Here is a 16,633-nt window from a genome sequence, read left to right on the forward strand (position 1 = left end):
AACCCACCTCACTGTGCCAAGTCTCAAGTCTACTTCTACCTTCAGCAGCTCTTGAACCTGTATTCTGATCTCACTTCTAAGCCAGCACGCAGTGAGGTTGACTCAGTGGCCTGACCGTTTAACAACTCCCCAAAGCTATTAAAATTATCTTCTTGATTTACTTCATTTTCTTCTTTTGATCTATTTCATTTTCTTATCAGCTCCTTGGGACTCCAAACACTAGTGACATTTGCAGTCTTTTATCACAGTGTTTGTGTTGCTAGGTGGCAAACCAGGGTCCGTGCAACCAAGTCCTCAAACTTTACCATAGTTTAAAAATCTCAAAACAAGCCGGGTGGTGGTGGTGCATGTCTTTAGTCCCAGCACTCAGGAGGCAGAGGCAGTCGGATCTCCCTGAGTTCCAGGTTAGCCCAGTCTACAGAACTATACAGAGAAACCTTGTCTCAAAAAACAAAAACAAAAAAAACCCTCAAAACAATCAGATCTAGGCAAATCAGTTTAAGAATTTGTTACTGCCAGGCATGGCGGTACACCACTAATTCCAGCACTCAGAAGTCAGGTTGATATTTGTGATTTTGAAGTCAGCATGGTATATACACAATGAGTTCAGGCCAGCCAGGGCTATACAATGAGACTATTTCAATAACAATAAGCTGGGGAGTGATGGCACACACCTTTAGTCCTAGCAGAGGCAGGCTAATCTGAGTCAGCCTGGTCTACAACAAATTATAGGCCAGCAGGGCTACAAAGAGAACAGGTTCAAAAAAAATAAAAAAATAGTAAAAACCATCAAATAATTTTTGGCAGTTTTTCTACTAAACTCTTATTTTGTTAAGTCCCTGAAATGTGAGATCATCACCCCAGCCTAACCTCCGATCTGATAAATCACTTCAACAATATTCCTACCAATCAAGAGGTCAAGAGAGAAAAATCACTTCAAAGTCTAGTGTTAGACTGGGAAATGGACTCTGAGAAAAAGGAAATTGGAAAATTCCTAAGAGGCTTCCATACACATCAGCTTGAGGAGCACTGTTGAGTGACGAACTCTGACCTGAAGAACTCCAAACATTTACTTAAACCCAATGTCCCTTTTTAATGTTCCTTCTAAGGGTTTTAAGTAACAGTCTTTATACATTGCTCAAGCTCAGTTTGAAATGGTAATCTTCCTGCCCAGAGTCTAGTGTAGCTGGGATGACACAGCCATAATTTTAGTATTTACAATAAATGGTTTCATTCAGTATTTTTCATTTAGAAACATCAAATAGAAATGTTTACAATGAATGAACACAACCACATTACTTTTCACAACACAGAAATGAGCTTCATCAACAAAATTTACCATTGTTCATATTTAAATGGTGGACTCTCCCTGGATAGCCTCAGACTTTGAATTTCCTGCCATAGCCTCTAGAACACTGCACCAACAGAACGTTATTACCCAACAGGAGGCACACCAACACTTTTTGTTCTTGTTTTTCGCTCTAGGGTTTTCTCTGTGTACCCTGGCTGTCCTAGAACTCATCCCTCACAGAGATCCGCCTGTGAGTGCTGGGATCAAAGTAGTGTGCCACCACTGAATGGCTCCAAATCTTTGATTTTTACTATGATTTTCTGGAAGGGCATTTAAGTTCTTCTGACCAAACCAACTGAGGTATTTTAACAAAAGCCAAATAAATAAGCCTGATTATACAAAACCGGTTCAATGACAGGATTTGTTATAATAACATAATGAACAATATAAAGCATACTTCCCTCTAATGCCCCAAATTTTAAACAGAAAATAAAAAGCTCTGAAGTATAATATTTTCTGTTTAGTCTATTTAAAAATCTAGGGAACTCAAATTTATACTTACAGGATTCTTGGTTTGAGCATAAAATTAATCTCCCAAAAACATGTGGGGCAGAGATAAAACCCTCTGTGGAATATTATGAGACCTGAAATGATACAGTTCCTTTCCATCAAGGCAAGGCTTCCCCTCTGCACAGCTGGAAACTCCAGGCTGTCTTTCCCAGTGGTGGTGTAGCTGAGTTTTAAGATGATCAACTTCTATGTGATTTTAAAAGGATGAAGCTGTAAATTTTAAATTGTATTTATATAGCCACTGATTAGGTTGCCCAGGTTAGCCTCAGACATCTCATGAGCCTAACTGTATGATTTTTTTACTTAATTAGCCTCTTATTTTCCCCATCATGATGGAATTAAACACAGGGATTTGTGCACAGGAATAAATGAGTCCTCTTACCACTGAACTATTATCACAGACCACTGCCCTACTAACAGCTAGGCCTAATAGTCACTATCTGAGGCTAGGCATAGTAACAGCAGTTGGGAGGCAGCTGACAGATCTCTGAGTTCAAGAGCTACATAGTAAGATCTGTGTTTAAAAATAAACAAAATAAAGGTTAGGTCACTATCTGGCAATTGCAAATAAATAGCTGAAACAACAGAGTTTCTTGCAGGACATGTTTATACATGGCCCTAATTTTTCTGAAATTTCTAAATAGAAAATCAATTATTTTCATAGATATAGGTGTAAGACATCCTTCTATGTCAATAATACAACTCCACAGGAAAATACTCATTTTTACAAATGAACTAAATGAATTCAGGATCTAGAAACCAGCAGACATGGCCTACAGACATCCCAGAGTAAATGTGGCCCTCACCAGATCTTGAAGATAACAAGGTAGGGCCTGATCAGTACCTATACTGCACCTACACCTGCCTGATCTCTGCCCTGCCAAACTCTGGCTATGATATCTGAAAGAGCTTCAATATGTCTGCTTTTACAACAGCCCTTCCTGGTTCACTGACTGATCTTTTGACTTGGGGCCCAAAAGAAACAAAAACAAAAACAAACAAACAAAAAACAGAAAAGTAAACTGAAAACCAGTGATCTCAGGAAAGGCCTTACTGTTCTCATCTTATAGCCTACACTTATCAGTCATCTTCATTCAAGTGATAAGACAGAATATATTAGGACTCCTTGCTACTCATTCAATTTGTTTTAACCATTTGACTCCTATGATCTTCCCCTAAGTCTCTCTCTCTCTATATATATATATATAGATAGATAGATAGATAGATAGATAGATAGATAGATAGATATTAATAGCACAGCACAAAGAGAATAAGTGTATGGCTTCAAGTAAATCTCCATTATGAGATGCAGAACTTCCACCTTTACCATTGGTGAGGATCTGAGTATATCCTCAAGGATAAAAACAGAAGAGAACTGGCCATATCAAGGCAACCTGCAAGAGAATGGGAGCTGTATGAAAACAGAAAATAAACTTACTTGAAGACACAGAGAAGAGAACTCTTCACTTGGAACTTCCTGCTCACTGGCACTATTTTTACTCAACTACATACCCAAATCCAACACAGCTGTCATCAAATACCCTGGCTAGCCACTTCTCTTGGTGGCACATCATGTTATAGGCTCAAGGCAATAGAAATCCAAGAAAAACACCATATAGATGTCTCCATTTGCTCCTTCACAGGTCAAGATCAATTCTAATGTGGTTTGTTAAAATTTCCTCAGAAAATCTTTGTTGGCAGTCTCATCTAAGGTACTCTAAGTACCCTCCAGGAAGACCCACACCCAGAAATTCAGTACAAGTAACTACTCTTGCTACTCCTTGACTAGCTTCCTTCAAATAGGTTACCTACTGACTATAAAAACCTGAATTTCACAGCCAATGAGTCTGCTTTGCATAAATGAACCCATCACACCCCACCCCAAATCACCAACACAACATTTTGAACATGTTAAATTTTATTAAAAATATTAACATTGTACAAATATTCCAATACAGTATGGTACATGAACACTGTACCAAAAGCAGGTTTTTCTTAAAATGATTAAATGGAAAAAGTCTTGCAAATATCCCAATTTGGATATAACTCATGGTACCGTATGCATACCAAGAATTTAGTGTCTGTAGGCATTTTCAGGTCAATTCTAGAAATGGCCAGAGAACATAATTCTAAACACTGTAGTGACTATGTTCTTTAGCAGGCCAGAAAATTCTCTTTGGCTCTTTCTTTTGGCCTTTCTCTGTGAGAAATCAAGGTAAGTAATGTCCTGGGATCCTGACACAGCTGCTCCATGAAATGGAAGCTCTTATTTGAGCAATTTAAGTGTTCTTCCATAGTATCCCCTTCCCTGGTCCCATTAAGTGTATTTTGTTGCAAATGCATAAGGTTAGTAAATTTGCACTCTTATTTCTCTTAACTTAAAAAATTCATCAAAATTGAGTGTTCCTAACACCAACAAAGCTCCCAAGAAGCATGCTTTTTAGTCCAAGCAACCAAGTTCTACACCTGATTTTTTTCTAGCACTGATAAAACATGCATAAAATGTGTACAAAGAAACACAAGACTTGAACCCAATCCTGATATTGCTAATTATTGTGTTTGACTTCATTTGTGACACTCAGCTAGCCATTCTATGGTAAACTGACAGCTAAGTAAGCACTTATATTCAAAACACTAACTACCACTGTCTGTCTATACTGACACTGCTAACAGAAGACTAAGCTCCATAAGAATACCTAGACAGTTCTGAAGGTATGAATACCCATAATTATTTTCGATCTGTTACAAATATATTAAATTTTATTTTTGTCTAGTTTTTAAGTTGGTTTAGCTTAACTTATACTTAATCATTACGAAATTCCCTGAGTATAAGCTGGAGTAAGTTTTTGTTGTTATTGCCTAAAGAAATTTTTTTGGGCTACTAGGTATTGACCTAGAACCTTAGGTATGCTAAGCAAGTGCTCCACCACTGCACTACATCTGGAGTCTTGGATTACCCAGACTCCCCTGGTGCTAGGATTACAGGAGCATCCCCACACACAGTACCAAATTGTAACTTAGTAATCATCTAGATTTTGAGCAATGATTCTGGCAGTATTTACTAACCTTATGAGTTGACAGATTTGGAACAGTGTTTTTAATTTAGACAGGGGTGCTGAGGACTGAACTTAGTACCTCAAACATATTAAGTATGAGCTCTCAACTCCACTTTTATGTTTTTGTTCAAGTTTAAGGTCCTAAGACTTTAGCCATGTAAGTAAGCTTCCTCTGGATTCCAAGTTACCCTATCAATGTACTTTAAACCAATACCCCTATTTTATTAAATCGCTAAAGCTTTCAAGTTTAATCTTACAATATCAAAACTTTATAGAAATAACAATGTATAATATACTGTTTAAACCTTTCAGTCTAGGCAATCCCTTCTCATTTTCACTAAAAATTCATGTGCAATAAATGCTAATGTACTAATTTGCGTGATAAAAATATAATAGATATGATAACAGAGGTTAAAATCACAGTAAAATGTCATTATTGCTTCAACAGATGTTCTAGATTGTAACATATCTATCTTGATAAGTTATAAGTGGGATTATTTCATTAATTAACATCTGCAGGTCTTTCCAGTTGATCTACTAATATAAGAATGAGAGAAAACCTTATTATATGTTCCTACTGAGAATACAAATACTATTTAAAATCTTTAGAGAATAAGGCTAACATAACCGCTTATTTATAAAATATGGGCAGCATTTTCCCACAATTAATTCCCCACTAATGAATTTTTAAAAAAGAAAGAAAAGAAATAAAGAAATAGGAAAAAAAGTTCTTACCAACAATTCCACTGGTTATGGTCCCCAGCGAACCCCACCTAGCAAGTCGACATCATGACATGTCAGGGCAGGGCAGCCTCAACCTCGCTTCCCTGATAGTCAGGTGATAAAAGGAAGGAGTTAAAACAGGAAAAGAACACTTGCAGATTTCTGGACAACATCTGAAAATGATAAAAAAAAAAAAAAAGCAAAACCAAAACAAAACCAGAGCTTCTGGTAACCTCAAAATGATAACAGTAACAAATATATATATATATACACACACACACATATGAACATGTACTTTAAAAGAAAAAATTTCTAGAAAGAGTATCAATAACTACTTCAAATTAAATATTAATATTAAATTATTGACCAATATATTAAGCAATATTTTTAGAGGTTCGTGTTTGCATTTCAAAAAGACCTGACCAACAAACTTCTAATGAGAAAGTAAACATGTTTGGCTAGTGGATCTGTTATACTGGACTCTCCAGCAGTCATCCAATCCACCAGCTTGCTCAGAACTCTACCTAAGTTAACAGAAGCTCCCATTTTAGAGAAACAGAAACACATTTACAGGTCCAGTGCAATCTTTCTATAAGGCTTTCTCTTCACTGCTCACTTAGGAAATTCCAAATCAGAGTATAAACAGTGCAAATAGTAAGTACAGAGACTGCTGAGAACAGTCTCTGAAAGATTGTCTCTGAAAGGTAGACTTCAAAAGGCAAACTTTCAATAAATTTGTACGTTTTTATAATGAAAAAGGAACAGCCTTATAGCAAGTATTTACTGGAAGGGTTTGGTTTTACAAATAATACACAATTAATAAAACATAGGTATGATTATATCCAAATGGGGCAGGAGGCAAATGATGTAATGAGTTTCAAGAATAATTTTGTAAAGGCTTTATGATCTAGGAGTTGAATTTTATGTACCTTCTCTCCTATAATTTATTTTGATACATGCTAACGTTTATAAGAGGGTTCATATCCTAACCCAGTCAAATGAGAAAAATAATGCCTAACTAGGAGAAAGCATTGGGCTTTCTTTTGCAGAATAACCCCTGTAACTAAGAAAAATGAAAAACAAATCTGCTGTACATTAAAAAAAAAACTTTAAAATCACAATTCATTTTTCCTTATCTTTTTTGATCAAGTAAATGTGAATTTATTTAGAAATCTGGCAACTTATTAGAACTTTTTTGTTTTTAATTAGAACACCTTCATATAAATAGACACATTTTAAACAACTGCTATAAATGAGTGATCAAATAAAAATTAGCATTCCATTATGGGGAAGGAATATGCTCGTTAATGTCAGGAGGATACCTACAAAGAGGTCTACCTCAATATAGGTATTGTTTCCCAATACTCAGTCATAAATGAAGCTTCACCAACTGGGTTGGGGAGAAAAAAAAAGATGGAAAGATAGACTAGGCAGTCAAATCCCTCAGAATTCATAATCTGTGCCTATTTTCTTAAATAAATAAAATTCCCTAGTGCAAATCTACAACTTTCCTTGATTGACATTTGTTCAATTTCCATGAAAAGGTGAGCACTGAGTTTATCTTTTTCTGAATGATCAAGCGATAACTCATATGAATTATAGGAGCTCTATAAAATTTTTATAGTGTCGCAGATTGTTAACAAAAACTTTTAAAGCAAAAATTAAAGGAAATCTCTGTAGATATATTTTTAATTAGTGAAAGGGACAGAAAAGGAAGTGCTCATCTAAAATTTGAAACAGAATATACAATTAAAGAATTCTGAAATGGAATGAGTTTTACTGTTCTTGATAAAATTTGTATTTTAGCGTTACTGGCAGAAGCACAATAAACTGCTTTTTCAGAATCTATTCTTTTCCTTTCCTAACTTTCTTTATGACTAATATCTAATTAAACATTTTTTAAAAACAATTGTGTGAGGCATGTGTGTCATGCTCACATGGTCAGGTCTGACAGTACTTGCTGGGCCATCTTGCTAGCCTATAACATATTAAAAATATTAGCAATGAAATTTTTACTTGTATATTTTGTTCTTTCCAAGAACAGAATTAGTAGTGTAAGTCTAATTTACATTCAAGGTTTCAAATTATATTTTCAAAATTTAAAAGCAGCATTTAAAGAATATCTGCTGTCTTTATTTGTATACACAGGCAGAAGAAAAATTAAAAACCGAAGTCTAAACCTTACCATATAACATCCATGCTAACTTATAACTACAACAGGCCACATAACTCCTTAATTTACTTCTACAAGGCCTGTTAAGTTATTAGCTATATAAACTTTGAAAAAGATGTGGTATTTGGCTTTCATCACCAAATGTTTATTTTTAAAATTCAAAATGAAGTTACGAAACTAAAAATATGAAGACTGTGTCAACAAATAATTAAATGCTTATGGTTCTGAAGTCTAAAATTGTGACCACAAAACACACCAAACAGGAACAAAGCATAAAACAAGGGAGTCCACTTTAATTCCCCAGTGGCTTATGTTTTATAATTTGGAACATTTTAGAGAGACTAATACAGCTCAATGGGAGCATATGTGCAAGGCTCTGGGCTCAACTCCCAGCACTCCCAAGAAAAAAAATTCAAAATAAAATTTACATTCTTCTGTTCTTTTCATTCAGCAAAAAGTCATTAGGAGAAATCAGAATTTCCAAAAGAAACAAGGAAATTAAAAAGGTTTTTACTTGGCCAATAAAAACTTAGCTAGTAGACATAATAAAAATTTAAAAATAAAGAGGATTCAGCAGAAAGCCAGAGCTGTAACTACTTGATATTTAAAGGCCTCTTGCAAGGCATGACTGCTTCCCAAAGCAAGTGTACATACACAGCGATAGGAATCACAGTCCTAACCCGGTAACTGAAATAGGTACTGATCATAAACACTAAAACAGAGGTTTAGTCCATAGTGCAAATGATGCCACAATATTAAGTTTTCTCTGTATTTGTATTTACTTATCCAGCAAATAAGGTCTTCAGTCACAAATTATCCTTGATTTGAAAGAATGTGGGTCAAAATAAATTGTAATCTGCTTCCCCAGCTCCATTTTACTTTAATGAAAATTATCCAATACCTGTTCAAAAACCTTTGACTCTGTTTTTTAAGAATAAATTTCAAAATTAGAAGAGATTATGAGAGAACACCAATCAATGAAATGCTATTTGGAATATGTGAATTTAGAATCCTCAAATCTGATATCCACAATACATGATGGAATAGACAAGAAATTTTTCATGAATTTGATCACTCACATAGGCAGTTCTACTTTGAAAACAGTATTCCTTCAAGGATTACGAATAAAATAATGTTTTAGGACACAATTGAATTTGAAATAGGTAATGTTTTGAATAGATTTTTGAGTTTTATTGAAATCTTACATGAACAAGAAATTGGAAATACAATCACATCAAAGAACAAATTGCCACGGCTTTGACGTTTAAGCCAAACAAATTTTGTAGGGCAGATTTCAAAAAGGTGTGAAGTTATAACAATTTAAAAACACAGTTAACCTGCTTCTAGGAATGCAAAACATACAGTCATAGGTTATTTTCAATACAAGGAAACTGAAATCTGTTTGCTTTAATTTCTTAAAACTACTAAGACAAAGCACTAGCTTGTACTTTTATTTACAGCATACTCCATACTCCTATGTAATCTATTCCAAATCCAAAAAAACAACTGTCCAAACCAAAGGTTCTGCAAAATCATGATTTAACAGTTTGTTTTGAAGCTTAAATAAAGCCTGGAACGATAAAAGCATTGTAATCCCAGAATAAGGGAACTCTGCAAGCCCAATAATGTCCAAGAGCATTTAGAAAAGAAGAAAAATAAAAAAACTTGAGTATGTACACAATAGTGATTTCTTCAGCTGAATACAAATGGCAGCAAACTGCTACTTTAAAGATGAAACAGTTAAGCCAATTTTGTTTTGAAGAATGTAGATCTAGAGCCAATCGTATCTTGTCAGTATCGTTTTCAAGCCCTCACTTGTCTATTTCCACTGTTGCCCATAAGTATCCTGATAAAATTCTTGGTTGTCATTATTGTAACCATAGTTACCAGAATAGTCACCACCTTGTTGAAGCGGCTGCTGAGCGATGGGTTGGGAACCCCAGTTCTGTTGGTTGTTGGTCTGACGACGTTTGGAATCAGGCTGGTTGTACCCATCTGCCTTTCTCTTGCCTCCTACATTGCCCCCTCGATTGCCCCGAGCTCCACGAGAACCACGGCCTCTCTGCTGTTGTGCAGGACCCCCTCTACCACCCCTTGAGCCTCTTGGTGGTCCCAAAGGTGCCCCCCTCTGTGAATAGCCAGCTCTACCTCTTGGAGGTGGTGCTCCCGGCCCCCTTGGTGGTGGTGGAGCACCTCGCCCTCCCCTTCCTCCTCCTCTTCCTCTTACTGCATAGCCATCATCATAGCCGTAGTAGGGATCTTCATAGCCTCCACGATAGTCGTGATAATCATAGCCATAGTAATCATCATAGTAGTCTTCATAGCCATAATAATCTGGAGGGTAGCCATAGCCACCTCTCCCTCCACCACGACCTCGACCCCTCATTGGAGGCGGCATTCGGGGAGGGGGGTGATAATAATAATCTTCATACCTGGCAAATGGAGGGAGGGAGAAAAGGACAACAAATCAGTTACTTCAAACGTCATCCTGCCTTCATTATCTGATCTGTTACCACAGTACTCTATTCAAATAGTAAAAGACAAACTCACGCAGTGCTTCTGGAGGCCTGTCTAGCAGCTTGGCGCTCTTTTCTTTTCTTGTCTGGTGGCTTAGCTAAGACAATTTCAATTTCTTCCCCTTCTATTTCTTTTCCATTCATTTCATCCATAGCCTAAATTACAAAAATAAGTTTATTGTATAAAAAACAGTATTTTAAAATGTAATATAAATGGGGAACTTGAGAGCTGGCTCAGTAGTTAAGGTCTCTGGCTGCTATTTCAGAGAACTCTGAGCTCAAATCCCAGCACCCATGTGGCATCTATATCACCAGTTACAAGGAACATGGAATCCCTTTCCTTCTAGTTTCCATGAATACCATGCATGTATGTAATTCTCAGACATACATGCAAGCAAAGTACCTATACACATAAAACTTTTTTAACAATCTTGAAAAGGTATAAATGTATCATTGACTCTTAGTAAACATTTTAATTTCCAAGAGTATTCTAGCCAAAAAAAACTCTCTTTCCTTCACCTTATGTTTTATATATAAATTACTTTTGAGAACAAAAAGTAGTGCTTTACTATTATATTTTAGAAGGTGAAAGAGGGGCTGGAAAGATGGCTCAGCAGTAAACAGTACTTGCTGCTCTTACAGAGGGACTCAGGTTCAATTCCCAACACTGACATGGTGGCTCACAACCATCCCTAACTCCAGTTTTGGAGGATCTGATGCTCTTCTGAACTCTGAGAGCACCAGGTACACATGTAGTACAAAACACCCATACACATAAAATAAATAAATCTAAAAGGTTTTCTTTAAAAAAAAAAAAAGCTGCATTTAGCCAAGTTCCTTAATTCCATATAATTAATTCTTGAAGCAATCCACACCCAGTGGAAATATCAGCACCAATATACATCAGACAAAAACTAACTCTTCAGATAGCAATAAAGATGTGGTGTTCAACATTCAAGTCTTGCACAGACGTTTCATGCATGAGAAATGCAAAGGTTAATTGAATATAACTGTGTATGAAAAACACAAGATACTAAATCCAATTTTCTCTCATATCTAACACAGGACTTACTGTGGCCAAAGTAAAAGCAGAGCACAGAAGATGTCAAGGAAGCTCCAAGCAACCACCAAGAAAGCAAAAACTATTTCTTCCCTCTCCCTCCCTCCTGAGACAGGGTTTTTCTGTGTAGCCCTGGCTGTCCTGGAACTCACTGTGTAGATCAGATTGGCACGCACGCACACACACAATCACTCATATACAGACTCCTAAACACCAACTTTATTTCCATTTTTAAATTTACTTTATGGATCTGGAGAGATGGCTCAAGTTAGGACAGTATAGTGTTGTTCCAGAGAACCTGCATTTGTTTTCCACTCTGGGCAGCTTACAACCACCTGGAACTCCAGTTCCAGTTCATCCAGCACACTCTTCTGGGCTTCTTGGAGCATCTGCATATTCACATATGTACATGCTCTCACACAGACATACACATATTAATCAATTAATTTAATTAATAATTAACTTTTTAAATCTTAGTTGGGTGGTAGTGGCACACATGTTTAACCTAGCACTCAAGAGGCAGAGGCAGGTGGATCTCTTTGAGTTCTAGGACAGCCTGGTCTACAGAACAAGTCCAGGACAGCCAGGAATGCACAGAGAAATTCTGTCTCAAAACTCCAAAAAAAAGGCCGGGCGTTGGTGGCGCACGCCTTTAATCCCAGCACTCGGGAGGCAGAGGCAGGCAGATCTCTGTGAGTTCGTGACCAGCCTGGACTACCAAGCGAGTTCCAGGACAGCCTCCAAAGCCACAGGGAAACCCTGTCTCGAAAAACCAAAAAGTTATTTTATGAGTCTACCAAGTTTGAAAATAGTAAGAGAAAAAAAAAAAAAAAACCCAAACTCCTACCTTAACAGCAGCTCCTCTATCTTCAAAATGAACGAATGCATAATCTTTCAACTTCTTCACTCTCTCCAGTTTTCCAAATTCAGAAAATGACTTTTCTAGTATTTCTTCTGTTACTGTAGTAGCCAAGTTTCTCACAAATAAAACTTTCACCTAACAGCAATAAATACACAAAATTGGCACTCCTAAATTTTAGTTCAAATCTTAAAATACCACTTCTTGTCTTCATAGCATAGGTGTTTGGCTTTTCAAATCTAAACCAATAGGGCTAAAAGTGCAATCATAGAAAGTCTGAGAAACACTGAGAAACAATTCTCACATTAGTTACCACTTTACTAAGGCTTTTTAAAAAGTAACCTAGTTATACAAACTGTCAGTTCCTGTCTTCTCTCAACAGAGAACTAGCTACCACTGAATAAAACCTGCTAGGCACCAACACATAATTATCATTATTTATTCACAAATTTATCATAGCTTCTAAGTTATAACAGAAAACAAGTTTATCTGTTTTACCCCTAAGACCTATAGGCAGTTATCTAAAAACTATACAAGAAAAGACTTACTTGGGCTGCGGAGAAAGAGAACAAAATCTAGAAACTAACTACAACAACACTTAAATCATTTAGAGTAGCATTAATGGAGGAAAAAAAGAAAGTTCATATTACAAACCATATTCAAGATAAACTCCAAATAGATCAAATAGTGCAAAAATATAATGTGGGGGCTGAATATTAGAGGAAAACAAGGGGCTCCTTTATAAAGTACTGGTGTGAGGAAAGGAGGAATGATATAATCTCAAAAAATTAAGTTTTAAAAGTCACAAATATAAAAAAGTATTGGTGTCTAGAACCCAAATGAAGGAATGATACCAACTACTGAGAACAGTGGCATATGGCAAAGCCATTATAAACAGTGTCAGAAGACAAATGACAAATATGGAAAACAAATTGGCAACTTACATCACAAAGAATTATCAGAGCATCAGAAAATAAGAAAAAGCTCAACAAATGAACAAAGAAACAGGCAAAACTCATATTCATAAAGAAATACATTAACTCCTCATATATTAAACACTCAAACACAAACAGTAATTATAAACAAACCACCTACAGAACTGAGCAAAAAAAAATGTTTAAGTTTGATCAGAGACTATTTTGTCAAGCATGAGGCACACCTGCTACAGAAGAAAGCCTCGGAATATCTTAATAACTACATTTGCCCTTTGGACTGCAATTCTCTAAGTATTTATCCTAAAATGTATCTGCCCTACATCATGACTCACCATACATCTTTACGATACTTGTAGCAGAAGATTAAAAACAATCCAAGGACTATCTAGGACTGAGTACACTATGGAGTTAAAAAATAAGAGGCGCTATATAAGCTGATACAGAGCTATGATCTACGGGTGCTAAGAGACAGACATCCTTTCCCAACTCATTACATCTCTGAAGCAAAGATTTAACTTTCAGTCAATAGATGGGTAACCACCATGATAACCCTGCATCTTCCCAGAGATATGGTGGATACAGATTAATAAACACAAAGGCTGCTTACAGTCACTCATCTAAGAATTAAGGAAAATAAACTTTTATTTGCCTATACTTGTTTACATAAATGATAAAAGGGTAATCTATAGATTACTAAAACTAAGTGTCTTCCTTACAGGAATCATGGCAGACATGATGGCAGGGATGGACTTGCGTATACTTTTCTGTGTAATTTTTCAATCTTGAATTAAGAAACTATTCAAGCAAAATAAAATTAGCATACCCACTAAATAAACTGTTACCTCAGATAAGATTCAAAAAGATCTGAGCCCAGGCACATACCTTTACAGCACTTGAGGGGGAGCACAGTACATTGTGAGTACACAGTCTATAGTGAGTTCTAGGACAACCAAGGCTCTGTAGAGAGACCCTGTCTAAAATATAATACTTTTTACCTCTACCTGTACCTTTATATTTTCCATGCTTTCAGACTGAGATCTAGACTAGACAGGCTTCCACTGGCTTATTAATCTTTAGAAAAGAAAAAAAAAAAGCTACTCCTTGGATTTGGACTGAAGTGTAACTAACTCAGTGGTAGAGTTGCTTGCCTCACATGGTATGAGGCTGTAGGTTTGGTCTGCAGCAGCAAAACAAGATACAAACAAGCTTGGAACTCTACTTAAAAACTGGTCAACAGGGCTGGAGAGATGGCTCAGTGGTTAAGAGTACCATCTACTCTTCCAGAGGACCCGGGGTTCAATTCCCAGCACCCACATGGCAGTTCACAACTGTAACTACAGTTCCAGGGGATCTGGGACCCTCGCATACAGGTGAAACACCATTATACATAAATAAGAATAAATACATCATTTTTAAAAATTGTTCAACAGAATTCTAGAGTGTATCTCATTTGTATATCACTTTCTAAACACTGTAAGGTCTTGGGTTTGAACTCCAGCACTGCAAAAACATAATTAAAACACTAAACTAAATATAATATAGTAAGAAAAAAGTGTACCTGCAAGGGTTACATTTAGGTTTAGGTTTCAGTTGGCTGTGAAACTCATCCAACTTGCCCGAAAGGTAAATTGTGAGACTAATGTGTACAGAACAAAACCTTTACCCAAATACATAAGCTTTCATTTTTAAGGGAGAGAGGAATTTAAGGGAGAGTGTCAATTTTACTCAATTCCAAGTTTACAGAGGTTTCCTTGCCACTCTGAAACCTTGTTTTCATAGATTTTTGGGAGGTTTTCTTTTAAAACAGGGTCTCACCAGTGGAGGTGGTGGCCCATGCCTTTAATCCAGCACTTGGGAGGCAGAGGCAAGTGGATCTCTGTAAGTTCTAGGTCAGCCTGGTCTACAGAGAAGAATTCCAAGACTGCCAAGGCTACACAGAGAAACCCTGTCTCCAAAAACAAAACAAAAAAAGGAAAAAAAGACAAGAGTTTCAAACTGCCGATGTAGCCAGCAACAGCCTCAAACTTTCAACCTTAATGTCTTTACCTACCAAGTACACTACCACTATGCCCACCCCAGTTTTATTCAATGCTTGTACGATGGGCAAGCACTCTACCAACTGAAATGTATTCTGAACAAGAAAATGACAGTTATAAGATTAAAATCATGCCATTTTCTTGTGGGTGGTGGTAGTGGGAGGGTTTATTTTGAACTTCCAGTTGAAAGTTTAGCAGGATTCAATGAAAAGTGATTGATAAAGCAAAATTACTAGTCATATCTTGAGATCACTGTGAAATTTTACTACTCCCAATGCATAATACACCTTTAACTTTCAGATATTTTTATTTTATTTAAAAAGGCAGCACAGAGCCGGGCGTTGGTGGCGCACGCCTCTTATCCCAGCACTCAGGAGGCAGAGGCAGGCGGATCTCTGTGAGTTTGAGGCCAGCCTAGTCTACAGAGTGAGTTCCACGACAGCCTCCAAAACAATACAGACAAATCCGGTCTCAAAAAAACAATAAAAACAAAAAGATAAAAAGGCAGCAGAGGACATGTTTTGTCTATACAGGTAGTCAAAGTTATAGTGTAGTTTAATCCAAATAAAACACATGACATACAAGGTCCAATAGTTAGTACAAAGCCACAATGTACTAGAAGAAACAGTGAAGACAGAAATCAAGCTAATTGAGGGAGGGAAGGGGAAGGAAGGGGAGAGGGAAAAAAGGAAGGGAGGGAGGGAGGGAGGGAAGAAGGAAGGAAGGAAGGAAGGAAGGAAGGAAGGAAGGAAGGAAGGAAGGAAGGAAGGAAGGAAGGAAGGAAGGAAGGAAGGAAGGAAGACCAGGGCTATTTAGATTCCTAGTCCCTTCCCTGGATATTAATCTACTCAAGGAATATGAGACCAAAAAAAAAAAAAGGAAGCAGAACTCTTGATGGAGACTCTGGATCATCTCTGTCTAACCCCAAATGTCATTGCATACAAAGAGACTACATCACACTGATACAAACCAGCCAGAGGGAGCGTCTGCCTCTTTAAAATTTGGAGGAAAAAAAAGATCAAAACAAAAAATTTCAGTCATTAAGATACAAACACTCATTATGGCCATCAATAAAGTTTCCTTCCTGAGGAAAGAGCAATAAACTGAATATACAAACTCACTGCAAGCAGCAGAGGAATCCCTTCAGTCCCAGGAGCCATCCAAAAAATGTCTAAGAACCATGGCTCCCAAGCAAAGGTCCTGACAATGAGGAAACTAGGAGGACTGGCTCTTGGTAGGCTCCGTCAAGTCTATTCTGCCACGACCAAATGTCAATAAGCATGGCAATCTTGTCTTTTTTCATGGGGAAAAAAGAAACTGGATACATTAAATTAATCATAAATCTAAATAAAGTACAATTCACATTCATGTAATAGTCATAGCATGAGCTGGTTCATGCCTGTATGCCTGTACT

General features: G+C 36.8%; 1 protein-coding gene across 5 annotated transcripts in view; it reads right to left on the bottom strand.

Annotated features, from left to right (window-relative positions):
* Positions 1-8,980: 8,980 nt before the first annotated feature.
* Positions 8,981-16,633, bottom strand: part of Hnrnpr (heterogeneous nuclear ribonucleoprotein R) — a 33,143-nt gene continuing 25,490 nt past the window's right edge. For all 5 annotated transcript variants that reach the window (XM_013121274.3, XM_013121273.3, XM_005081000.4 and 2 more), the window contains 3 exons: positions 12,237-12,386; positions 10,364-10,485; positions 8,981-10,245 (listed from right to left, as the gene is read on the bottom strand). In XM_013121274.3, the coding sequence (XP_012976728.2) occupies positions 9,633-10,245; positions 10,364-10,485; positions 12,237-12,386 (885 nt within the window). In that variant the 3' untranslated portion in view covers positions 8,981-9,632. The remainder of the gene's footprint in view (positions 10,246-10,363; positions 10,486-12,236; positions 12,387-16,633) is intronic.

This window comes from Mesocricetus auratus, unplaced genomic scaffold (assembly GCF_017639785.1).
Source record: "Mesocricetus auratus isolate SY011 unplaced genomic scaffold, BCM_Maur_2.0 Super-Scaffold_100014, whole genome shotgun sequence".
Taxonomy (NCBI): Eukaryota; Metazoa; Chordata; class Mammalia; order Rodentia; family Cricetidae; genus Mesocricetus; species Mesocricetus auratus.